Here is a 25214-nt window from a genome sequence, read left to right on the forward strand (position 1 = left end):
GGTCGTGATGAGGTCAAGAGTTTGATGTGATGTTGCTTGTTTCTGCTATCACAGCTGACCCTTGGATTTTCAGTTAACATCACTGGCATTCACAAACTGTATAGAATGTTATCACACAAGTAGTTCCCTGAAAATATGTCTAGGTATAGGTTGTTGATATAGGTTATAAACAATACATATGCCAGTGCATGGATGTGCAAGATTTTACAAGCTGATTGTTAGTGTACACCAACTTTAACTGTGTGTCGTGATGGGCACGTCCACTCATCTTGTGTAGTCCTGTACATCCTGCTACTGATGAATGTAACTTGTCCTGCAGTGAGTGTTCCAGGGTAGTAACACTGTTGTACTCTGTTGTACTCTGTTGTACTCTCCCAAGTGATGAAGGGATAGATGATGATGTGGATACAACAGGGATGTCACGATTCACTGATGTATTGATGTAGCAACCTCTTATTAGCCACGCCACATGCAGAAATAAGATCAACAATACCATGCTGATGATGTAAATAATATGTTGGTGAAAATGAATCGATATTTGCCCTAGTGCACATACCATTTTTATGAACACGGATATTTCTAACCGTATGGGTAATAAATTTATATATGAATTGTGACACCCCAAGTACATTTTGTTGAGGTAATCATTAAACATGTATTGTGTCCCATCATAATTAACATGGAGCTTATCTGACTTGCAGTGGAGAAGCTGCGAGAAGATGAGAAGACTCGGAGGAAGATAGTAGATGCAGCTGATGCCATCAGGTACATGTTTTATGTGTAGAAGCTGTTCCAGCCACCTCCTGCCTGCATGCAGTGATAGGATGTTTTTTTATTTCTTGTTTAAAGCCGCACTCAGCAATATTCCAGCTATATGACAGCGGTCTGTAAATAATCAATTGGGATACGATGACATGCCTCAACCAAGTCAGCGAGCTTGACCACCCGATCCCGTTAGTCGCCTCTTACGACAAGCATTGTCGCCTTTTGTGGCAAGCATGGATTTCCGAAGACCTATTCTAACCGGGATCTTCATAATATGTGTCTGGGTTGACCACTACTTGAATATTCCATGATATACCTGTAGAGGCAGTTCCAGCCAATCCCTGCCTGCATGCAGTGATAGACTAGGTTGACCACTACTTGAATATTCCATGATATACTAGAGGCAGTTCCAGCCATGTCCTGCCTGCATGCATTGATAGGAACCTAGGTTGACCAGTACTTGAATAGGACTAGGTCAAGTGGATAGAGTGTCTGCCAGGAGAGCGGAAAGGTTTGGGGTTCTATCCCCTGCCGCATCATATCTAAAGACGTTAAAAGATGGATGGTACTTGTTGTTACCCTGTCTGGGGCTCAGCATTAAGTTTCTAAAACAAGGACTGGTCAGCTCCAGCCACCTCCTGACTGCTTGCAGTGATAGGAGACATGGTTGACCACTACTTACTTAGTCCATGATTGGTTTGCATGGTTCATTGTATTATTTACAACCTGTCAGTATTACTGCTCACTGCTGATTCCTCCTTCACACCCAAGACTGTGCCTAGAGTAATTTTAAATGTTACTTTGATAATATTACGTTTTCAGAGGAACAGACAACTGGCCGTTAGTTCTGAGAGGGAACACTGATCCTGGTATGGCTGACGATCGCACCCCTCTGACCATCCGGCGATCATTCAAACCTAGCCTCAAGTATCTCACACACAGCCCCATCTACAAGAGGGTCAGCAAGCGATTGCGAAAAACTGATGCCAAATTTCAGCCTGATATTGAAGGTAAAGGATCTAATTGCCTGAGAGGTGAAATTGATAGTGTTCATGCTAGATGATGAGCAGAGTTGCTCTACTGGGACCAGTTGGAGATCTTGGATGGGTGTTTATGTATAACAACTGGCTCTTGTGTTATCACTCTCTCTTATCATCAGCCTTTTAGGGTCCTCTGTTGGATTCTGGATTAGAATTAGAATTGGTCCACAGGTACATATGCTAGTTGTCAGTGGCACCTAGTGTATCAGGTTGTCAGGCTCGATGTCATTGTAGCCTGACTGTGTGGAGTGTTGCTCAGTGCAACAATCACTGGATTGTCAGCCATCACATGGCTGCCATATTGCTTAAACAACAAATGAACAAACCCTGTTTGGTTTCTAGGGCACAATAAATCCCACGTATTGCTAGCTAGTAGAGCTGACATAAATGAGGATCAGGTTAGATGATTGATGATGTGTAAACGTACCTTGATGATGTGGATCTCTCATCCTATCCTTGGTGTGCGGGCTACAGCGATATGAATGGAATATTACCGTATTTTCTTGAGTATAGTGCGCACCCAAGTATAATGTGCACCCCCCTCTAGTGGATTCAGTATTTTGGAAAAAAATAAATCGAATATTTTGCACAGAATCAATTACACCGTACCTCTTCAGCAAACTCCGGTAAACGAACGGATGATGAGAAACTTGGTCAGTACAAATTTGAAATTTGAGATAAAAAATCACCAGACATGTTGATTTACCGTTTAAATTGTTTTTTGTTGTTGTGCTAGGCATTGTTTTACATCCAGGTATGAAGATTACCTTGTGTATTTTCTCCTAAACTACCGTATTTTCTTGAGTATAGTGCCCACTTTTTTTCCAAAAAACACATCTGTGCAGAAGGGGTTGCGCATTAAACACAAAATAATGAGTTTTGATGTTTTTTTCCCCATGGAAAGACATTACCGTGAGCACGTAACACCGGAAATACCATGTCAACAAATCCATACTAAAGTATGCAAATTAATCATGTAATTACACTGTCTGGCTATAAAAAGTGTTCTTTGTATATCTGGACTTATGTTTGTAACTTATTTCATCAATTTTATTCAAAATTCCTTTTAATAATGTTTTAATTAATTTCGGCGAAATCGTGTGTTAAGCGATCGGAAGATCGCACAACTCTCCGTTATTAACAGCAACCACGGTCAGATTACCGCTATTGATGCCTTGAAACGAACTTTAGTTGACAGAGAATGGATACATATATCATAAATGCCATACTTAGACTCCTTAAAGGGGAAGTGTACACGCAAAAATCACTTTCTTTCTTTTTCTAAACAAAACGCAATTTTAGAATTAGTTAGTATCTGTGTTTGAAAATATACACTCATTTTTTTTCACTGTGAAAGTAGGAAGCTCACAATAGTGTGAAAGTGATATGCCGTTATGAGGCCTTCGTTTTACGAGCGAAATAGGCCTGAGTTATCCCCCTTAGATTATGACGTAATTGGTGCCAATTCAACTGGGTCCCTGTCTATTCTCAACGCAAAAGACATCAAGGACCAGTTTGCGGTAAAACAACATGGTCTACGACACACTCCGGCGCAGTGATGACTCAGCATAACACAATTCTGGCTGGCATCTGAGAGTGCTAGAATCACAAAACTGTACCTACACCACGTGAAGCAGCTCTAACAAAGCATGATGACGTCATAATGTTTATCAATTGGCACCAATGACGTCATATTGCAAGGGGCATAAGCCATGGTGTTTTTGTTATGGAAATAGAACACTTGGTAAATGTGAAAAATATAAATCGTTTTAGTGCAATAAATATGTTAATTAAATATGATGTTTTTATATTTTTGTCTATGATACTTCTATGTTAACACTTTTAATGTGGAAAAGGTACAAGAAAAAATGGTTCATTTCCGTGTGAACTTGCCCTTTAAAAGTCATATTTGTTGAAGTTTGATGATTCTATATCAACACGTAGTTCTCGCAATCACACGAGCACGTGCGAGGGAGCCTTGACGGTGACTGGTCAGACTGGTTCCATGTGAAAAATAATAACCGGCAATAGCGATCAGCTGCTTCACTTAGGGTTATTATTATTTTAAATATGTTTAGATAAAACTGCATCTAAATTAACAAGATATTGGAATATATTATTTCTGATAAAAAAATAGTTTCAGATACCATTTTTGCCGATCCTTGCATTAAAATCCTGTAAAGTTTCCTGTATCTCATTGTGTGTTTTGACCGAATCACCGGTAGATTCCAAGAAAACGTGTGTACAGCTGATTGCTGTTTCCAGCTTAGTTAATCAGAAAATACACAAGGTAATCTTAATCCATGGATGTAAAGCAATGCCTAGCAGAACACAAAATACAATTTAAATCAACATGTCTGGTGATTTTTTATCTCAAATTTTGAATTTGTACTGACCAAGTTTCTCATCACCCATTCGTTTACCGTACTTCGTTGAAGGGGTATGGTGTAATTTTTTTCTGCGTTTGATATTCAGTTATATTTTTTCCAAAATACTGAATCCGCTAGAGGGGGGTGCGCATTATTCATGGGTGCGCATTATACTCAAGAAAATATGGTAAGCCGGACACAGCAATCAGCTGTACACACATTTTCTTGGAATCTACCTGTGATTCGGTCAAGACACGACCAATGATATAACTTAACAGGATTTTAATGCAAGGATCGGCAAAAATTGTATCTGAAACTATTTTTTTATCAGGAATAATATATTCCAATATCTTATTATTCTATTTGCAGCTTTTACTAAATATATTTAAAATAATTATGACCCTAAGCGAAGCAACTGATCGCTATTGCCGGTTATTATTTTTCCTGTGCCCGTGATTGCAAGAACTATGTGTTGACATAGAATCGTCAAACTATAACATATATGACTTTTAAGGAGTCAAAGTATGGCATTTATGATATATGTATCCATTCTCTGTCAACTAAAGTTCGTTTCAAGATCGTCAATAGCGGTAATCTGACCGTGGTTGCTGTTAATAACGGTGTGCGATCTTCTGATCGCTTCACACACGATTTCACCAAAATTAATTACAACAATATTAAAAGGAATTTTGAATAAAATTGATGAAATAAGTTACAAACATAAGTCCAGATATACATAGAACTCATTTTTATAGCCAGACAGTGTAATTACATGATTAATTTGTGAACTTCAGTATGGATTTGTTGACATGGTATTTCCGGTGTTACGTGCTCACTGTAATGTTTTTCTGTTGGGGGGAAAAAACCATCAAAACTCATTATTGTGTGTATAATGCGCAACCCCTTCTACACAGCTGTGTTGTTTTTTTTAAAAAGTGGGCACTATACTCAAAATACAAAAATACAGTACTGCCGTCGGCATGCTCACTCGTTCAATCTTAAATTATGAAAAACTATTTGATTTTAAGAATAGTCATGAATACAGAAAATGTTTTCTTTCTAATTGACACCGAGACTTTTAAAGATATCCTGCAAAGCTGACATGCTGTGATATAACTGAAATACTGTCTCAAGCATCATTAAACCCAACTCACTCACTCACTCTGTTGTGCAGCTACTGAGACTGGCAGTGTGGACATGCTCAACCTCAAGGAGGATAAGGACAAGTGGCCAACAGGGTTCTTCACGCAGTTCAAACAGCTCACTGTGCGCACGTTCAAGAACTCCAAGTCACGGATCCTCAACAAACTGCGTCTGCTGGAGGCATTGCTTCTGTGTGTGTTAGTCAGTCTCTTGTGGTTCCAGCTGCCTCGCAATGAAGAGACGCTGAGAGATCGAATGGGAGCGGTGAGTCTTAGAAAGATGTAAGCAGTGAGTGTTAGGAGGATGCAGCTGTAAGTGGTAGAAGGGTGTCAGCAGTGAGTGTTAGGAGGATGTCAGCAGTGAGTGTTAGGAGGAAGCAGCTGTAAGTGGTAGAAGGGTGTCAGCAGTGAGTGTTAGGAGGATGCAGCTGTAAGTGGTAGAAGGGTGTCAGCAGTGAGTGTTAGGAGGATGCAGCTGTAAGTGGTAGAAGGGTGTCAGCAGTGAGTGTTAAGAGGATGCAGCTGTAAGTGGTAGAAGGGTGTCAGCAGTGAGTGTTAGGAGGATGCAGCTGTAAGTGGTAGAAGGGTGTCAGCAGTGAGTGTTAGGAGGATGTCAGCAGTGAGTGTTAGGAGGAAGCAGCTGTAAGTGGTAGAAGGGTGTCAGCAGTGAGTGTTAGGAGGATGCAGCTGTAAGTGGTAGAAGGGTGTCAGCAGTGAGTGTTAGGAGGATGCAGCTGTAAGTGGTAGAAGGGTGTCAGCAGTGAGTGTTAAGAGGATGCAGCTGTAAGTGGTAGAAGGGTGTCAGCAGTGAGTGTTAGGAGGATGCAGCTGTAAGTGGTAGAAGGGTGTCAGCAGTGAGTGTTAGGAGGATGCAGCTGTAAGTGGTAGAAGGGTGTCAGCAGTGAGTGTTAGAAGGATGTCAGCAGTGAGTGTTAGGAGGATGCAGCTGTAAGTGGTGGAAGGGTGTCAGCAGTGAGTGTTAGAAGGATGTCAGCAGTGAGTGTTAGAAGGATGTCAGCAGTGAGTGTTAGGAGGATGCAGCTGTAAGTGGTAGAAGGGTGTCAGCAGTGAGTGTTAGGAGGATGCAGCTGTAAGTGGTAGAAGGGTGTCAGCAGTGAGTGTTAGAAGGATGCAGCTGTAAGTGGTAGAAGGGTGTCAGCAGTGAGTGTTAAGAGGATGCAGCTGTAAGTGGTAGAAGGATGTCAGCAGTGAGTGTTAGGAGGATGCAGCTGTAAGTGGTAGAAGGGTGTCAGCAGTGAGTGTTAGGAGGATGTCAGCAGTGAGTGTTAGAAGGGTGTCAGCAGTGAGTGTTAGAAGGGTGTCAGCAGTGAGTGTTAGAAAGGTGTCAGCAGTGAGTGTTAGAAGGATGCAGCTGTAAGTGGTAGAAGGGTGTCAGCAGTGAGTGTTAGGAGGATGCAGCTGTAAGTGGTAGAAGGGTGTCAGCAGTGAGTGTTAGAAGGATGTCAGCAGTGAGTGTAAGGAGGATGTCAGCAGTGAGTGTTAGGAGGATGCAGCTGTAAGTGGTAGAAGGGTGTCAGCAGTGAGTGTTAGGAGGATGTCAGCAGTGAGTGTTAGGAGGATGTCAGCAGTGAGTGTTAGGAGGATGCAGCTGTAAGTGGTAGAAGGGTGTCAGCAGTGAGTGTTAGGAGGATGCAGCTGTAAGTGGTAGAAGGGTGTCAGCAGTGAGTGTTAGAAGGGTGTCAGCAGTGAGTGTTAGAAGGATGCAGCTGTAAGTGGTAGAAGGGTGGCAGCAGTGAGTGTTAGGAGGATGCAGCTGTAAGTGGTAGAAGGATGTCAGCAGTGAGTGTTAGGAGGATGCAGCTGTAAGTGGTAGAAGGGTGTCAGCAGTGAGTGTTAGGAGGATGCAGCTGTAAGTGGTAGAAGGGTGTCAGCAGTGAGTGTTAGAAGGATGCAGCTGTAAGTGGTAGAAGGGTGTCAGCAGTGAGTGTTAAGAGGATGCAGCTGTAAGTGGTAGAAGGATGTCAGCAGTGAGTGTTAGGAGGATGCAGCTGTAAGTGGTAGAAGGGTGTCAGCAGTGAGTGTTAGGAGGATGTCAGCAGTGAGTGTTAGAAGGGTGTCAGCAGTGAGTGTTAGAAGGGTGTCAGCAGTGAGTGTTAGAAAGGTGTCAGCAGTGAGTGTTAGAAGGATGCAGCTGTAAGTGGTAGAAGGGTGTCAGCAGTGAGTGTTAGGAGGATGCAGCTGTAAGTGGTAGAAGGGTGTCAGCAGTGAGTGTTAGAAGGATGTCAGCAGTGAGTGTAAGGAGGATGTCAGCAGTGAGTGTTAGGAGGATGCAGCTGTAAGTGGTAGAAGGGTGTCAGCAGTGAGTGTTAGGAGGATGCAGCTGTAAGTGGTAGAAGGGTGTCAGCAGTGAGTGTTAGAAGGATGTCAGCAGTGAGTGTTAGAAGGATGTCAGCAGTGAGTGTTAGGAGGATGCAGCTGTAAGTGGTAGAAGGGTGTCAGCAGTGAGTGTTAGGAGGATGCAGCTGTAAGTGGTAGAAGGGTGTCAGCAGTGAGTGTTAGGAGGATGTCAGCAGTGAGTGTTAGGAGGATGCAGCTGTAAGTGGTAGAAGGGTGTCAGCAGTGAGTGTTAGGAGGATGTCAGCAGTGAGTGTTAGGAGGATGCAGCTGTAAGTGGTAGAAGGGTGTCAGCATTGAGTGTTAGGAGGATGCAGCTGTAAGTGGTAGAAGGGTGTCAGCAGAGTGTGTTAGGAGGATGTCAGCAGTGAGTGTTAGGAGGATGCAGCTGTAAGTGGTAGAAGGGTGTCAGCAGTGAGTGTTAGGAGGATGCAGCTGTAAGTGGTAGAAGGGTGTCAGCAGTGAGTGTTAGGAGGATGCAGCTGTAAGTGGTAGAAGGGTGTCAGCAGTGAGTGTTAGGAGGATGTCAGCAGTGAGTGTTAGGAGGATGCAGCTGTAAGTGGTAGAAGGGTGTCAGCAGTGAGTGTTAGGAGGATGCAGCTGTAAGTGGTAGAAGGGTGTCAGCAGTGAGTGTTAGGAGGATGTCAGCAGTGAGTGTTAGGAGGATGCAGCTGTAAGTGGTAGAAGGGTGTCAGCAGTGAGTGTTAGAAGGATGTCAGCAGTGAGTGTTAGGAGGATGCAGCTGTAAGTGGTAGAAGGGTGTCAGCAGTGAGTGTTAGGAGGATGCAGCTGTAAGTGGTAGAAGGGTGTCAGCAGTGAGTGTTAGGAGGATGTCAGCAGTGAGTGTTAGGAGGATGCAGCTGTAAGTGGTAGAAGGGTGTCAGCAGTGAGTGTTAGGAGGATGTCAGCAGTGAGTGTTAGGAGGATGCAGCTGTAAGTGGTAGAAGGGTGTCAGCAGTGAGTGTTAGGAGGATGCAGCTGTAAGTGGTAGAAGGGTGTCAGCAGAGTGTGTTAGGAGGATGTCAGCAGTGAGTGTTAGGAGGATGCAGCTGTAAGTGGTAGAAGGGTGTCAGCAGTGAGTGTTAGGAGGATGCAGCTGTAAGTGGTAGAAGGGTGTCAGCAGTGAGTGTTAGGAGGATGCAGCTGTAAGTGGTAGAAGGGTGTCAGCAGTGAGTGTTAGGAGCAGAAGGATGTCTGATCAAGATATGAGCAGCATGATTGGAAATCCATGTCCTCTTATTCCATTTTGCAGGAAGACTATGATCAGTTGCAACATATATGTTTCATATACTTCATAATGAGAAAAAAATATTTTTTACAGATATTTTTCATCGCAATTCACTGGAGCTTCACACCGCTGTTTGATGCTGTATCTTCATGTGAGTTGTTTTTTATGTTGTTTGCCTGACCAGTTGGACAGTGGTAAAGATATTTCTCGTGTTCTTTGTCCCTCCACAAGGAGATTTGTGAGCATATTTGATGTATGTTGTGTCTGATCATGTTGATGATTGTGTGAGTATATCTCGTGTTGTTTGTCTGACAGTCCCCAGTGAGAGGGTGTGAAGGTTTATCTCGTGTTGTTTGTCTGACAGTCCCCACTGAGAGGGTGTTAAGGTTTATCTCGTGTTCTTTGTCTGACAGCCCCCACTGAGAGAGTGAAGGTATATCTCGTGTTGTTTGTCTGACAGTCCCCACTGAGAGGGTGTGAAGGTATATCTCGTGTTGTTTGTCTGACAGTCCCCACTGAGAGGGTGTGAAGGTATATCTCGTGTTGTTTGTCTGACAGTCCCCACTGAGAGGGTGTGAAGGTATATCTCGTGTTGTTTGTCTGACAGTCCCCACTGAGAGGGTGTGAAGGTATATCTCGTGTTGTTTGTCTGACAGTCCCCACTGAGAGGGTGTGAAGGTATATCTCGTGTTGTTTGTCTGACAGTCCCGACTGAGAGGGTGTGAAGGTATATCTCGTGTTGTTTGTCTGACAGTCCCCACTGAGAGGGTGTGAAGGTATATCTCATGTTGTTTGTCTGACAGCCCCCACTGAGAGTGTGTGAAGGTATATCTCATGATGTTTGTCCGACAGTCCCCACTGAAAGGGTGTGAAGATATATCTCGTGTTGTTTGTCTTACAGTCCCAACTGAGAGGGTTGTAATCCAGAAGGAGCGTTCTGCAGGCTGGTACCGGCTGTCAGCGTACTATTTTGCCAAGATGACCAGCGAGCTGCCTCTCATCCTTCTCCTGCCCACAGCCTTCATCATCATATCGTACTGGTGCATTGGACTCAATGGTGCTGGGCCTTTCTTTGGGACGATCTTCACCGTCATGCTGGGTGCCATCTGTGGCCAGGTAGGTCTACCATATGGCAAGAATGGTGCTGTCATAAGAGCACAGAGTTAAGCCCCTTTGGTATATCAGAATCCTGTGATCATGGGTATGAATCTTGTTTCCCCTGATTATGTTTGTTCTTTTGTCAGCACCTTACACATGGTCATGGGTAAGTCCAAAGTGGTAATAAATTAAGACCTGCATCACTTACAGCTTTATCCCACTTTAAGGTGACATGTTTGAGTGTGTCCAGTGGATGTAGCAGAATAGGATGAGAAATGGTTTGACCATTCATTGAGGGCTGTAATCATAGGGCAGATTGAAGGAAAACCTGTATTATCTGTATGGCATGATGACACGCAATCAGACAAGTGACACACTGTCACCATGGTAACTAATCTTCCCTCAATTTGTATTATCTTTTATAAAATACCCAAGCAAACGCAGAATTCTGGTGTAAAATATGCACACGTTTTGTCACTGTGTTTTATATGACTTGAATTATATGATGCTTTAATTGTTTGTTTTGCAGAGTATTGGTTTGTTCCTGGGGATTGTGTTCATGGACTTTCAGAAGGCTATGTCCATCGCGACCCTTGTGATGATGGCCATTATGCTGCTTGGTAGGTGTAGACTCTTCCTCTTCTTACCTGGCTTTGAAGGCCAATCAGATCTTTTACCCTGATACAATCTCGATTAAGATCTTACAACGTGTCAGTTAGCTGAATATGACTTTCCTAACAATAGTTATAAGTTTTCCATGACTAAACAATTTTTCTATTTCAAATGGACACAATAATACCTTGTCTTTTCTTGAATCTCCCCAGGTGGCTTCTATACCCGCCATCTTCCCTTCTGGTTGGACTGGATCAAGTACTTCTCCTTCCTGCACTACACCTTCCACTGCCTCATGGTGCTGGAGTTCTCCGGGGATAAAACTGTACAGTAAGTGTCATGGTGCTGGAGTTCTCCGGGGATAAAACTGTACAGTAAGTGTCATGGTGCTGGAGTTCTCCGGGGATAAAACTGTAGAGTAAGTGTCATGGTGCTGGAGTTCTCCGGGGATAAAACTGTAGAGTAAGTGTCATGGTGCTGGAGTTCTCCGGGGATAAAACTGTAGAGTAAGTGTCATGGTGCTGGAGTTCTCTGGGGATAAAACTGTAGAGTAAGTGTCATGGTGCTGGAGTTCTCTGGGGATAAAACTGTAGAGTAAGTGTCGTGGTGCTGAGGTTCTCCGGGGATAAAACTGTAGAGTAAGTGTCATGGTGCTGGAGTTCTCCGGGGATAAAACTGTACAGTAAGTGTCATGGTACTGGAGTTCTCCGGGGATAAAACTGTAGAGTAAGTGTCATGGTGCTGGAGTTCTCCGGGGATAAAACTGTACAGTAAGTGTCATGGTGCTGGAGTTCTCCGGGGATAAAACTGTACAGTAAGTGTCATGGTGCTGGAGTTCTCCGGGGATAAAACTGTACAGTAAGTGTCATGGTGCTGGAGTTCTCAGGGGATAAAACTGTACAGTAAGTGTCATGGTGCTGGAGTTCTCCGGGGATAAAACTGTAGAGTAAGTGTTGTGGTGCTTGAGTTCTCTGGGGATAAAACTGTACAGTAAGTGTTGTGGTGCTGGAGTTCTCCGGGGATAAAACTGTAGAGTAAGTGTTGTTGTGCTGGAGTTCCCCAGGGATAAAACTGTAGAGTAAGTGTCATGGTGCTGGAGATCTCCGGGGATAAAACTGTAGAGTAAGTGTCGTTGTGCTGGAGTTCTCTGGGGATAGAACTGTAGAGTAAGTGTCGTGGTGCTGGAGTTCTCCGGGGATAAAACTGTACAGTAAGTGTCATGGTGCTGGAGTTCTCTGGGGATAAAACTGTAGAGTAAGTGTCGTGGTGCTGGAGTTCCCCAGGGATAAAACTGTAGAGTAAGTGTCATGGTGCTGGAGTTCTCTGGGGATAAAGCTGTAGAGTAAGTGTCATGGTGCTGGAGATCTCCGGGGATAAAACTGTAGAGTAAGTGTCGTTGTGCTGGAGTTCTCTGGGGATAAAACTGTAGAGTAAGTGTCATGGTGCTGGAGTTCTCCGGGGATAAAACTGTACAGTAAGTGTCATGGTACTGGAGTTCTCCGGGGATAAAACTGTAGAGTAAGTGTCATGGTGCTGGAGTTCTCCGGGGATAAAACTGTACAGTAAGTGTCATGGTGCTGGAGTTCTCCGGGGATAAAACTGTACAGTAAGTGTCATGGTGCTGGAGTTCTCCGGGGATAAAACTGTACAGTAAGTGTCATGGTGCTGGAGTTCTCAGGGGATAAAACTGTACAGTAAGTGTCATGGTGCTGGAGTTCTCCGGGGATAAAACTGTAGAGTAAGTGTTGTGGTGCTTGAGTTCTCTGGGGATAAAACTGTACAGTAAGTGTTGTGGTGCTGGAGTTCTCCGGGGATAAAACTGTAGAGTAAGTGTTGTTGTGCTGGAGTTCCCCAGGGATAAAACTGTAGAGTAAGTGTCATGGTGCTGGAGATCTCCGGGGATAAAACTGTAGAGTAAGTGTCGTTGTGCTGGAGTTCTCTGGGGATAGAACTGTAGAGTAAGTGTCGTGGTGCTGGAGTTCTCCGGGGATAAAACTGTACAGTAAGTGTCATGGTGCTGGAGTTCTCTGGGGATAAAACTGTAGAGTAAGTGTCGTGGTGCTGGAGTTCCCCAGGGATAAAACTGTAGAGTAAGTGTCATGGTGCTGGAGTTCTCTGGGGATAAAGCTGTAGAGTAAGTGTCATGGTGCTGGAGATCTCCGGGGATAAAACTGTAGAGTAAGTGTCGTTGTGCTGGAGTTCTCTGGGGATAAAACTGTAGAGTAAGTGTCATGGTGCTGGAGTTCCCCAGGGATAAAACTGTAGAGTAAGTGTCGTGGTGCTGGAGTTCTCTGGGGATAAAGCTGTAGAGTAAGTGTCATGGTGCTGGAGATCTCTGGGGATAGAACTGTAGAGTAAGTGTCATGGTGCTGGAGTTCCCCAGGGATAAAGCTGTAGAGTAAGTGTCGTGGTGCTGGAGTTCTCTGGGGATAGAACTGTAGAGTAAGTGTCCTGGTGCTGGAGTTCTCTGGGAATAAAACGTCTGCATTTGACGAATTCTGCAGCGGGTAAATGCAAAATTCTGCATGAGTTCTGCATAAAATAAGATTTTCTGCAAGATAGGTAAATTTCTGGACAGAGTGGGCATTTCTGCAAAATATTCCAAGACCATGGAATCACAGAATACAGCGGGGACTGTTCTGTTCCAGATGTGCAGCCAGCAGCGAGGCCTCCCAGTTCAGAACATGCCTGACTACTAACGAAACGTCCATCACCAACTACCAAGTCTTGTCCTTCTATGATGTGCAGCCGTCCTACTGGGCCTATGTCTTTCCGATCATTTTCTTCATCTGCTTGTTCCGGCTGCTGGGTTACCTCGTCCTAAGATTCGTCCACAAACCCAGCTCTGTCTGAACCAGCAACTCACAGGAGACTGCTTGGAGTGGAAGCTCTACACTGAGATTTACTTACCCATACTCTGACAGGATTGTGTGCACCATGCTTCACTAACATAACTTGTAAATCAATTGTTGCCCTATGTTTTCTCAGTGAAAACATTGCTAAATATGTGTGCATGTTGAGTATTAACATTGCTATCTTGCCCGCAAGAGTAGTCTCCCTTCCTTATTGAAAACAATAGCTGTTGCCTTCATACTGTGTGGGTCTCTTAGTCTTTCTGTTCATCAGGCTGCCAAGACAAGTTATTGTATCGAAAGACTGTATATAGAACAAGCTTCTTACGAAGCACCCCAAGGTAGGTAATAATTGCAGCAGTAACCTTCATCACAATCGCAAACAGATTTTTTGTCATCTACATATAGCTTCTTTTATCTTTTGTACTGTTATGCATCGTTTTTTTAATGAAGTTATTGTAACCATAGATCTGTCATGTTATGAAGAGGTAGAAGATCTGAGCAATGCATAGATGAACAAAACTATCTTTAATACACTGTGTTCATCAGAGGGAAGTTTATAGGGGAGTGAGTGAGTGAGTTACCTGGTGGCAATATATTCTAACAATGATATCAGGGAGAGTGAATGGTGAGAAGTGCAGGGGCATTATGATTATTGCAATAAGCTGCTACATGGTACAGTTGTCAGAATATGAACAGTGTAATACAGAGGGTTAGGTGGTTTAGTTGGGTAACAAAACAATTGGCCTAAAGTTCATTGTATGGGGCGAAATGTGTGGTTTTGTTTCATTTCAACTTCTGTATCAATACTGCAACCAACTGATCAACAAACAAATTTTAACATGGCAAGACACCATTATAAAGTTTTAATTTTTAAATACGTATTACGCGACCTTTCTTATGAACAACGGTGAAAAAATCTTGTGTGTATTTTCTTTCCACCTAATTGTAAAACAAAAGTTTCAAATGGTCAAAAGTGTCCTTTTATACTAATTTCAGGTTTGTTTCTTTGGTCAATCTCGTAAACCAACTAAAATAATATAAGGCCTTAGGATAACCACAAGACCCTTCATGGCCACTCCCCAGTGCCTCAAGGTTTGATGGCACTGAGCCTAGGGCTATGGGGTGTGCCTGCACGCAATGACATTGGCATTTCCTACTTGAATAACTTGTACCCTAAACTGTACGTTATGAAAAATAATCAGGAATAGCCTTCCGATCTTCTCATACCAAAATAATGGTAGCTTTTAAATTTTGAATACTCTAAGTCAAATTATGACTTGTGAAAATATTTATATCTTTATGATCCATTTTCTTCCTGAAATATATGTACAAGATTGTATTAGTGAAGACTTAAGGAAACACTTTGTCTTTCATGTAGTCAGATGTTCAACTCAGTGATTGCTGGATTGCTCTTTTTCAATATTTCGAAGTCATTATGATGTAAATTTGATGATTAATTGTTACTTTGTCTTAACGGCATACCGGTACTCAGGAATTGCTATGAAATCCTGAAAAGTAAAAGTTGAGTGTTTGATACACACTCATTATGTGAACGTCGGTTTTGTAGGTTTATAATTATTTTGTCCTGTTCCCAGTGTTGATTCCATAGTCATTGGTTGTGTATTTTATGTTCTCATATTTGTTAAAACAATTTCCTTGTGTTCATGTGTTTATTATTTCATATTGATGCTGCCAGGTTATATACTGCTTTCCATAAAGGATTTACTTTGTTGCGAAATCACCCATTTTGTCTTAAATTGAGTTTCTTATTTTAAACTTTTAAAATCTTGTTTTATTTTTTATTGATTCTTTACAAATATTGTTTTGTTGGAACCTGTGTTGTTTCTGAGCTTGGTGTCAAAACCACTCACTTTGTGTCTATATCGTATACTTCTTACTGACTTAATACTGATATCACAATTTTTGTCCTATTCAATACTTCACCCCTATTCCTCCATCACCCCTGAATACATACGGCCACCACGTTATGTTCATTCAGCTGCAAGAGGGGGCAGTGTATAACTCATGGAAGTGAGGTTAGGTGAAAAGTCGTGCCCAAGATTATAGCACTTACACAGTGATGTGTGCGTGTGCATGTCTTGTGTACCAGTCCGGAATAATGCTGATTTTATGGTGCTAGACCACTGAGATACCATGCCGCAGTTTAACATGAATACCCCACTCTGACCAGTCCTTGTTTTAGTCCCTTAATGCCGAGTGCCAGGCAGGGTAACAATAAGTACCTTCTTTTAACCTCTTTTGGTATGATGCGGCTGGGGGTCGAACCTAGGACCTTCCGCTCTCTGGGCGGAGGCTCTATCCCTCGACCACGGAGGCGGTCTTTCACTCATGGAAGTGAAATGAGCCCAACTTTGTGCGTGAATATTGTGGGAACCTACTGTTGCCTGATATTGAAGCCAATTGTGGAGGCAACAAGACCATGGTACAGGAGATATCGCAGATGTAATCTGAGCACTCACTGGTCAGAGCACTCGTATACTTTCTTGCTTGAACCAGGCTGAGGCTTGATTGGTTGGTTAAAAATATTGTTTGTTTGTTGTTTAACGCCAGACTCGGTATACGATGACATGCATCCATCAGGTCAGCGGGCCTGACCACCTGATCCTGTTAGTTGCCTCTTATGATAAGCCTAGTCGTCGCCTCTTGCGGCAAGCATGGGTTGCTGAAGACTAAAATTAGTGACTACACTGCAAAGTGCCTGTATGTATTGACAGGTGATTGAGGAATGTAGTGTATTATCTTGACATATCAACTTCCCTCCACAACTCATGTTCACTTACTGGTGTATATGAAAATATAATCTCAAAATGTTCACCACAAGATCTGTTTGCAGCCAAGATCTAATCTGAGATTCTATAATATTCTATGTGTGGCTTTCTGTGCCTTTCAGCCTTATGTTTAAAGTCTCCACGTTATAAATCACGAGTCAAAGTTTAAGATACTTGTATTTTTAATGATTTTGTTTTGCAGTATATATCTACCGAAACAAATTGTACAGTATTTTCAAAAGTATATACCTGCTTGCCTAAGCACTGACAGCTACTTGTCTGTATACAGCTACCTACTACATAGGTATATTAAACTCGGGTGCTTCTGTTCAATGTCCATATATAGGTGCTATGCTGTATACACTCTCCGAGCTGAACGTTTACAGGAGCACATTGGTGACCCTGATTGATACTCTGGGGTAATCTCAAGTACATGCATATGTATATTTCAATAACTGATCTTAAATGTATATTTCTATATATTTTGAGCGATGGAAAAATGTATTTCACTGTTCCTGTTATGCTATGTAAATATCACATAAGCACAGTTTAAACTAGACATTGAGAGAAGCATTTTGTATATGTTTTAGTTTATGTTGATGTATTTCATTGTTGGCTGATTTTATTTCTAATAATGTTCCAACAGTGTATTTGAAGAAATTGTTGCAGGCAGGGGATGGCTTTGCAGATTTTTATACCTTCCCGTCTTTATCACTTCTTTCATTCCAGGCATACTGTCACATGGTCCATGCAGGCATCCATGAAAACAAGTAGAATTTTCAAAGAAAAAGGTCTACATTTAGAACAGCTTGACCGTGGTTCAGATAACCATTCTGAATGCATTTATTAATGTTTGAGTGATATTCATTGGTGTAAATGAAATTTATTTATATATTGTTAAGTGCTGGATGTAATGTTTCTTGGATATCATTACTGTGGAAATAATGTTTAATGAAATGCACTGAATCAGTATAAGTCCATCAGTATTTGTGAAAGTTATACCGTTAAAAGAAATTGCAGCCTCTCTTTACATTTGATCATAATAGACACATATGGTTGGCTATCAGAATTGATGCTTTTACTATGACAAAATTTTAATCTTAACAACTGAATTTAATTCAAATACATCATTGTTCTGAAACTAGTCTCAAGGGAAATCCCATCGTCCAAAAGGATGGACGTGACACTGTTGTAAGAAGCTCTTCCTTTTTCAGAGTGTCAGTGTATGAAAAGGAAGAAACAAATTTTCAAAGCAAATATTTAGTTTCTAATTGTTTATGAAAATATTATTTGTTCATCACAATGCAAGACTTCTAATTACAGATTTGTTTTGTACTACATTAATGAAACATGTTCCATGCCTGCATGAACCCGATGTCGTGTGTTCAAATTGCTCAGAGTGATCTTTATTTTCATTTCTTTAAGTTTATTACTCTATCTGTGATTCAAAGCAACTGTTACACAAGGAATGTGTACTTATGGCAGCACATGTCTTATGCATGGTCGTAGTGGTGTGAGATTACATGGAGACTCTGGGTGTTCATATTTCTCTGCTCATGCATCTGGTCTATTCATGTGGATGGCCATGGTCCAATTCTACCTATTTTATTTTCAGACAAATGTGTGATCTTAAAAAATAAAATATAAACAGTGTCAGGAACCACCAATTTTATGTTGATATTTGGTGCTATGAGGAGTATTTATTACACAAGGAATGGGACTGTCCGGCATTAGGTATAGAATGGTGTTTGGCATTACAGGATTGTGAACTGAATGATACAACTATTCTATGGACTCTTTGTGCAGCTAAAAGCTCTGGTCCTATGGGTGTTTGACAAAAGTACAATGATATCTGAGACCAGACTTTTTTAAAACCTTGGTCTACGAATTCGTTGACCCAAAAACAGCTATGTGATAAAAACCATGTACTGACAACAGCATCCAGCCAGGACATGTTGTTTTTGTCCTTTTCCTCCCTCCCCCACTGTTTTGCCCCTACCTACTTTACAATTTAGGAAAACACCAAAAAGAAATGGAATTGAGTTTTATATTTCTTCAACCTACCTACCTTAATTTGTGGGCCCCACATCTGTAAACCTAAAAAAGGAAGTCTGCCCTCATAAGGGAACAGGTGAGAGTATAGGGCTTGCCTTTGCCTGGCCCTTCGTTCTCAGTACCCACCTTTACAACCCGACAAAGTACTGATACTTGTCCTCTGTTACTGGGATGTCAACGTACATGCTGGCAATTGTGTGGCTGTCAGTGTGTGGCTGTATGAATTTCTGAACAACCCTGGTCATGGTTGACAGGGGCCTGTGAAGCTTTGATGGTGCTTAACTGTTACTTACGTGTACATCTGCATAGGAAAAGACTATGATCAAACTGTTTGTTGACATTAGTCGTATGTGGTGCAACCACAGATCTGATATATACTCTAATTCATGTGCACGAGAATGTTGTTGCATGTAGATCTGATCTCAATACAGCGATACAAATAGGCCTTGGAGGATGTTTCCATTATATCATCGGAACTTTTTTATCTTGTTTACATGAAAAAGATTGTAAAATATTTTTCTGTTAATATGAAAAGGGTTATTATGGCACGCCATTGGTTTCATTGAACTTTTTAAATTATTTTACACCAATGTGTGGATAAGTGTTATAATTGTATTCTCTTTATATATGCAATGAAGGAGATTTCCAGATGTTTAAATCCTGTGGGTAAAAACAATTATATTTATTCTTGTATGGATGTTGTGAAGAAAATAGTATGTTCATATGTTATTTATGTATAATGTAGACAATGTATGGCATGGAATTGGAACATACTACACACAGAAGATAATTATCAAACTTAAAGACAGTGATTATGAAGTCAGAGGAAATAATGAATTTGTTAAGCCATGTTAATGAACATCGGTCAGAATACATTGATTTTGACCAACTGATTTAAGGCATTTTCTGTTTGTTTCATGTTAAACTTCCATGTAAACTATTTATGACATAAATATAAAGGCAACTCACTAATTTTGTACTGGGCATTATATAAAGCTCTAGAAAATTCAAATAACCAAATCAAGCCCCTGCTTTCAAAAATGCATGAACTAAACTACTTATTAATCCCTAATCACATGGGTCTGTTCCACAAGCAATCTTAGCGCTGATGATGATAAGCCTATGTTAAAGAACTTGAGTTCCGATCACCTTTGTGCTAAGATTGGTTGGTGGATTGGGGCCATGGTGCTTTACTTCAAGGTTGCGTAGCCGAGTTAATGTTAGAATTGTTTTAAGTTCATTAACTCTTGAATTCTATCAGTAATGTTGTGAATTAATGTACGAGTCGCCAAGATCTAGCCTTGGTCATGTGCTGAAGAGCAGCTTTTATTTAATAAAAGGAAAGTTTTACAACCACTCATTGTTTGTATTCAAGATTAGATATTTTGTTCAGCTACAGCTACAGTTCAGTTATAGCCGTGCACGTCAGCATAATGTGAGGGGGAACCCGAAGTTAATGGGTCATACACCTTTATCACTATGGTGAAACCCATGGTTGTGGAGCTGACGGACCAAGGATCATAAACTGGGCAGATCCTGGCATGCAAAGTCCCTCTCAAATCAGATGTTGTATAGTCCAAGAATGTCCTAAAAATTGGTTTCTGTTAAGGCACAGGCAAACATTTTGATGTGTGTAAATGTGATTACATGAATTTGAGGATAATTAAAGTTAAACTGACGGACTACAAAATATTCCAGAAATTTGAAATCACTGCAGGGAACAGATGATAAATCTGGAAATCATGACCAATGTGCAACACCAGAAGAAGACGGTTTTCTCCAAACAACATTGTCAGCTTCCCTGCTGTAGGTCAAATCACAACTGACAAGAAAATTCCCACCAGAAGTTTATTACATGTACAAGTGTCTATTCCCTTGGTGGACCACCCCGACCGCGACCGAAGCCACCTCTGAACTGGAACTCCTGCGTTGCACCGGCGCCAACATCTGACTTCTTGTCTCCGGCGCCGGGTGGGCCTGCCTTTCTGTACTCCTGCCTGTCGCGGTCCATCCCGGGTCGGCCGCCTGGCTCAGCAGCTGAAACACAAATTCATTCAATGATGATACCAGGAAGAAACAGAGCTGACACCAAGATATAACTACTGCTACTATTACTAACACTGAGGCAAATCTTACCAAAAACCTGTTTAGGCAATAAACCTTAATTTTCTGTTCAACATGTTCAAGCAAAATTACTAACCAGATATAAAAGCTGACAAAAAAAATCCTTGGTGATCAAGTGCAATAAATCATAATTGCTCATATACCTTTCTTTGGGAAGTGATGTCACAACTTCCATCTATATCATCAATAACTTTGTCCACAAGTGATAAATGTGCTGACGGTAAATATAGCATAAAAATAGACTCAAAACAAAACTATGGTAGCAAAGGGGTCCGTGGTATTCATCAAAATAGAAAGGGAGACCTGATACACTGGAAGATGGAGGCTGAGTGGATTCACAACACAGGATCCTTCTGGGTCTAAGAATTCATAATCATACACCTTCAACTAGCTATATCTTTGTTACAACATTTTGTGTTGGATAGAAAATATACTGACTGCGTCAATCTGTTCTTGTATTATTCCCTAAATGCCGAGCACCAGGCAGGGTAACAACAAGTACCATCTTTTACTGTCTTGGTATGACAGCCAGTGAACAAACCACCGACCTTACGCTCTCCAGGCAGACGCTCTAACCACTAGATCACAGAGGCAGTCTACCATGTCTACTGAGCATACTAAGCATGAACAAGCATTTGTAACTAAATAACATACCCTTTGGCCTAGGTCTTGCCGTCTCTGGTCGGGTCTGGCGTTTCAGTGTGGCAGGGACGATCTCAGCTGGCAGGTGGAGGAAATCCCTCAGATACTGGATACCTTCATTAGTCAAGTACCAGTAGAAGTGACGCCATGCAAACTGTTCTCGCACAAAGCCCTTTGATTTCAAACTCTGGAAAGGTAACATGAATTACGGTAAAACACAATGAAATAATTACTGTACTTGAGACATTGGTAGGTAATGTTTCTTGCAAACTATACTTTTGAAAGACTCACCAGTGCATTGGCGTATCAAATATCATATTAATTTAATGATACATTAGCTGCATAATATATTTGTATCACAATGGTGTGAAGCTTGTTCAAAGATAAAAAAAGAAGAAGCACAATCAGGCTGGTAAGGAAAGGTTTACGGAACATGATTCTGCAGCGCTTCACAGATTTCTTTTTCAAGGACATTGGTTCTCATTCAAATATCACTCAAGTCCTCGAACATTTTTGGCCAAATTTGGTAATGATATAGAAGAATGTCCCATAAACATTTGCTAAATTAACGGGAAATGGCCCAACTCCATTTGTCTCTAGCTGAAACAATTTGACACTACTAAAAATAGATGTTACTAATACTAGCAATGTAATGTCTCCACTACAATTCATCATGGCTGTTTTACTTTCTGTGTTATGGCAGAGTGAGAGAGTGAGTATTTACTGCCACAGTCAGCAATATTCTTGGAATATCAGGATGATCAGTGGTCTGTACATGATCAAGACTGCACCAGGCTAACAAGTTGTTGTATTTTAGCCTTTGATGTTGAATTTTGAGACTAGTGTACATGCTGTAAACCTTATTTCACTGGTCCTCTAGAGTTCGTAGCTAGTTGTGCTTGAACAAGACAGAAATGTTTACGATGTAACTGAATTTTTACTTGTGCACAGCACAATTTCGTAGGCTCTGACAGGCAGACTAGCAGGAATTTTGAAGGCTGGTAGTGGTAATAAGTGATGAGATGTTTGAGTCCAGTGTTGGGATTCGAACCCTGGACCTTCTCATCTGAGGTTGAATGCCTTCTCCACATGACCATAAAGGCTGACAAGATAAGGATGTCATCCATGGGATGAGTCTTGCATGTCTACATGGCCTAGGGGTGTCATTGCTAGGCAACTTTAGCATCGGTATCGACTCAAAAAGTACAACATACAATTCATATTCTGTATGTGTACTGATAAAAATTAACTTTGTACACCTGCATTTAACCAATTTAATGCTATCTTATGAACTAAGATTAACCATCAAAAAATATAAAGTGATTCTCTGCCTTCTGAACACTGGCCTTCTCACTGTCCATCTTTAGCATGGTAATATTAATAAATGTTGATGTTTCTGTGAGGGTGAATTATAAATCTAGTATCAATACATAGAGAATCTCACCCGAGTGTCTTTTGATATCAAATATATATACGAGTGATGATATATTTGATATCAGGAGACAAGGGTGAAATTTGATTTATCGTATCTTTTTCAGTTTGTAGACAGTAATAAGCAGTGTCTTAAAGGGGCACTGATCTAAAGTAATTCCCCGGGACTGATTGTTGCCTTTGTTATTGTTTTTTCCCAGTGAGTACCCGGATGATACGCAACGCAACTGAGCGTGACAAGAGACTGGGCTACCGTCTGCAAGGACAGCAAAATAAACTTGGGACAATATTTGTTTTACTAATTTTTGAACCTGGATTGGTTAACCATGATCTAGAAAGATTTCAACAAAGGGTGGATGTTTATTAATTTCTTCAGCCTAAACAAACAGACAAAAAGAACGGCAGAGCTTATTGGATGTCGTCATTTGGAAATACCCCTGATTGTTAAAGTTTAATACCATGCAGTGAAAGCATTTTCGGATTTTGGATTGCATCGATAATACAATTACTACTCCCTTGTTGTCATCCACGTTTTCTGGTATAACTCTCCACTTGTGTATTTGTCGTCATTCACTTGATGCTCAGTTAATGAATTTATTACAGGTACAATTAGCGGTAGCACCACTCAGAATACATGACAAAGGTTCCCATTTGGCATTTATTGTGTCTGGGGTAATTATTCAATCTAAATCAAGGTTTGAAGTGAGGTGAAATGTGTGTTATGTAATATGCACGTGACAGCCCAGCAAGAGATGAATAATCAGTTGATTTACATTTTTGTATATCAACAGATCGTTCCTAGTCATTAAAGGATTAACAGAAAATACAGTGATTGATTAATCACTGTTATCTTGCACAGTGTATATGTCAAAAGTGAGTGTTTACATGTCTAGGTTTACTAAAACAAAGGGAATACACTCATATCATAGCGTGAAAAAGTACTGCTAACAGCTTCAGTAGGAGAGCCATTAGTGATGTCATTTGATTGTGACGTCATGATAACCATTAACCAATGATATCACAATGATCTGCACATTTCATTGCAGCGATATCTACAATATAGATATCGCTTGATCTCACCCAAACAATATCTCCTTTGGGAGCCAGTTTTGGATGATAAAAGTATTATTATCAACAGTTAAAACATATCGACACCGGTAGATGACTCAACTCCTGCTACATAATCATGTGGGGCACAATGACACACACAAACATAACAAACACTGAAGATGTAACCAAACTTACTGTGCAAGCTTTGATGACATGGAGGTTGGGCACATCAACATCAGGGTGTTTAGGAGCAAAGAAATCTTTCTTTGCAACCATAACCCCCTCCTTGAAAAGGTATTCATAGATAGCCACACGGTTCTTTTTGGGCATCAACATTCTGAAAGACAAGAAAGTATATTATTAATGGATTGTTAATCATTAGGTTTATGTACAACGTAACACCTTTTTCTGCAATTATCATTTCATATGTCTCAGGAAAAGCCAAGATTCATCAAACATTTTTAATATTTTGATTAATATTGCTTAAAGTAGTAAAACACAAGCACTGATACAGGAATGGAATAAAATAGCTATAATAATTTCCAGTTCATGACAAAATACATTTTCAACTGAAATATTTAAGTGAAGATAAGATTATGGATGAAATATCTAAGTGAACTTTGAGGAACACTTCTTGGTAACCATGCATGGTAACATGAGGAATATATATGTGTTACTACAGTATTTTTCAATGTCCACTTTGACAAACAGAAGCTCAGCAAAGTCAGCATCAGGCTCTATAAGACTGTTACTGTCAGAACGAGTTCTTGTACAAGTTTCAACCAGTTAATGTCAGATAGCGGAGCTCTAGACAGCTACAATTTTAAAGACTACATTAATGATCAATGAACAGAAAAAAAATGATCATAAACATCTGCACTGATCAGTATGCTAGTGTTTCAAAAACTGAAATCACAAGTGTATGTCTTAGTAACCTAGTTCACTATCTTTTCCTTTGGGTAAGTACTTTGTTTGCAACACACCAATAATGCAGACCAAGACAAATGTATAATGTCAGAAATTTTACAAGCCCATGTGAACTACGGACGATCTTGTTGATACATTTCTTTAGCGTATTTATAGTTTGCCTGCATACACAAAGTCGCTTGTCTAAGTTTCAGAGCATGATCGTGATGATCAAAGTTCATAAAAGCTGGAAAATGTGGTTGTGATATTCAATGGAGAATTTATCTTTGAAAATTGTGGTCTACTGATTTCACCACGATTAGTCAAATCTATTCCCTACAATTCCCAAAAGAAACAACCTGCAAGGAAAGAGCGTACATTATACAAACACCTAATAATAATACGCTGTCTTGTCCAATACAACGTTAATTTCATCGTGTAAACATGTCTTCGTGTGTCTTTCACTGATAAATCTATATAGACATGTGTTTTCATACAGCCAGTTGACCAATAATTTGAATACTTTTAAAGGTAAGACTATTTTTACTAAGAGTTTAATGTTTCATTAACACATAGAAGGATTATGGAACATGATGGTACTCTTAAAAAGCAGATTTTGCCAGATTTATTTTCCAAGTAAAACATACTTGACGGGTAGTGATGGCCTCAAACCGGAAGAGGAACTTTTCGCGTTAGGTGAGCGAGAGTTTGCGAGACGTTTAAAATCCGGACAAAAACACAATAAAAGACGAG

The 25214-nt window shown here is 40.8% G+C and overlaps 2 protein-coding genes across 3 annotated transcripts in view; one reads left to right on the plus strand and one right to left on the minus strand.

The window, feature by feature from the left end:
• Positions 1-19661, plus strand: part of LOC139462563 (uncharacterized) — a 57741-nt gene extending 38080 nt beyond the window's left edge. For both annotated transcript variants that reach the window (XM_071244386.1, XM_071244387.1), the window contains exons 8-15: positions 702-765; positions 1588-1775; positions 5349-5581; positions 8993-9050; positions 9801-10015; positions 10527-10617; positions 10822-10939; positions 13258-19661. In XM_071244386.1, coding sequence (XP_071100487.1) covers positions 702-765; positions 1588-1775; positions 5349-5581; positions 8993-9050; positions 9801-10015; positions 10527-10617; positions 10822-10939; positions 13258-13462 — 1172 coding nt within the window. In that variant the 3' untranslated portion in view covers positions 13463-19661. The remainder of the gene's footprint in view (positions 1-701; positions 766-1587; positions 1776-5348; positions 5582-8992; positions 9051-9800; positions 10016-10526; positions 10618-10821; positions 10940-13257) is intronic.
• Positions 19662-20142: 481 nt separating this feature from the next.
• Positions 20143-25174, minus strand: LOC139462564 (small ribosomal subunit protein eS10-like). Its single transcript, XM_071244388.1, has 4 exons — positions 25109-25174; positions 23751-23892; positions 21087-21261; positions 20143-20345 (listed from the first exon to the last, which is right to left on the minus strand). Exons 2-4 carry the CDS (start codon positions 23889-23891, stop codon positions 20176-20178), a joined length of 486 nt encoding a protein of 161 aa, XP_071100489.1. The 5' UTR covers position 23892; positions 25109-25174; the 3' UTR covers positions 20143-20175.
• Positions 25175-25214: the final 40 nt, after the last annotated feature.

This window comes from Haliotis cracherodii, unplaced genomic scaffold (assembly GCF_022045235.1).
Source record: "Haliotis cracherodii isolate W230 unplaced genomic scaffold, xgHalCrac1.p SCAF_15, whole genome shotgun sequence".
In the NCBI taxonomy this organism is placed as follows: domain Eukaryota; kingdom Metazoa; phylum Mollusca; class Gastropoda; order Lepetellida; family Haliotidae; genus Haliotis; species Haliotis cracherodii.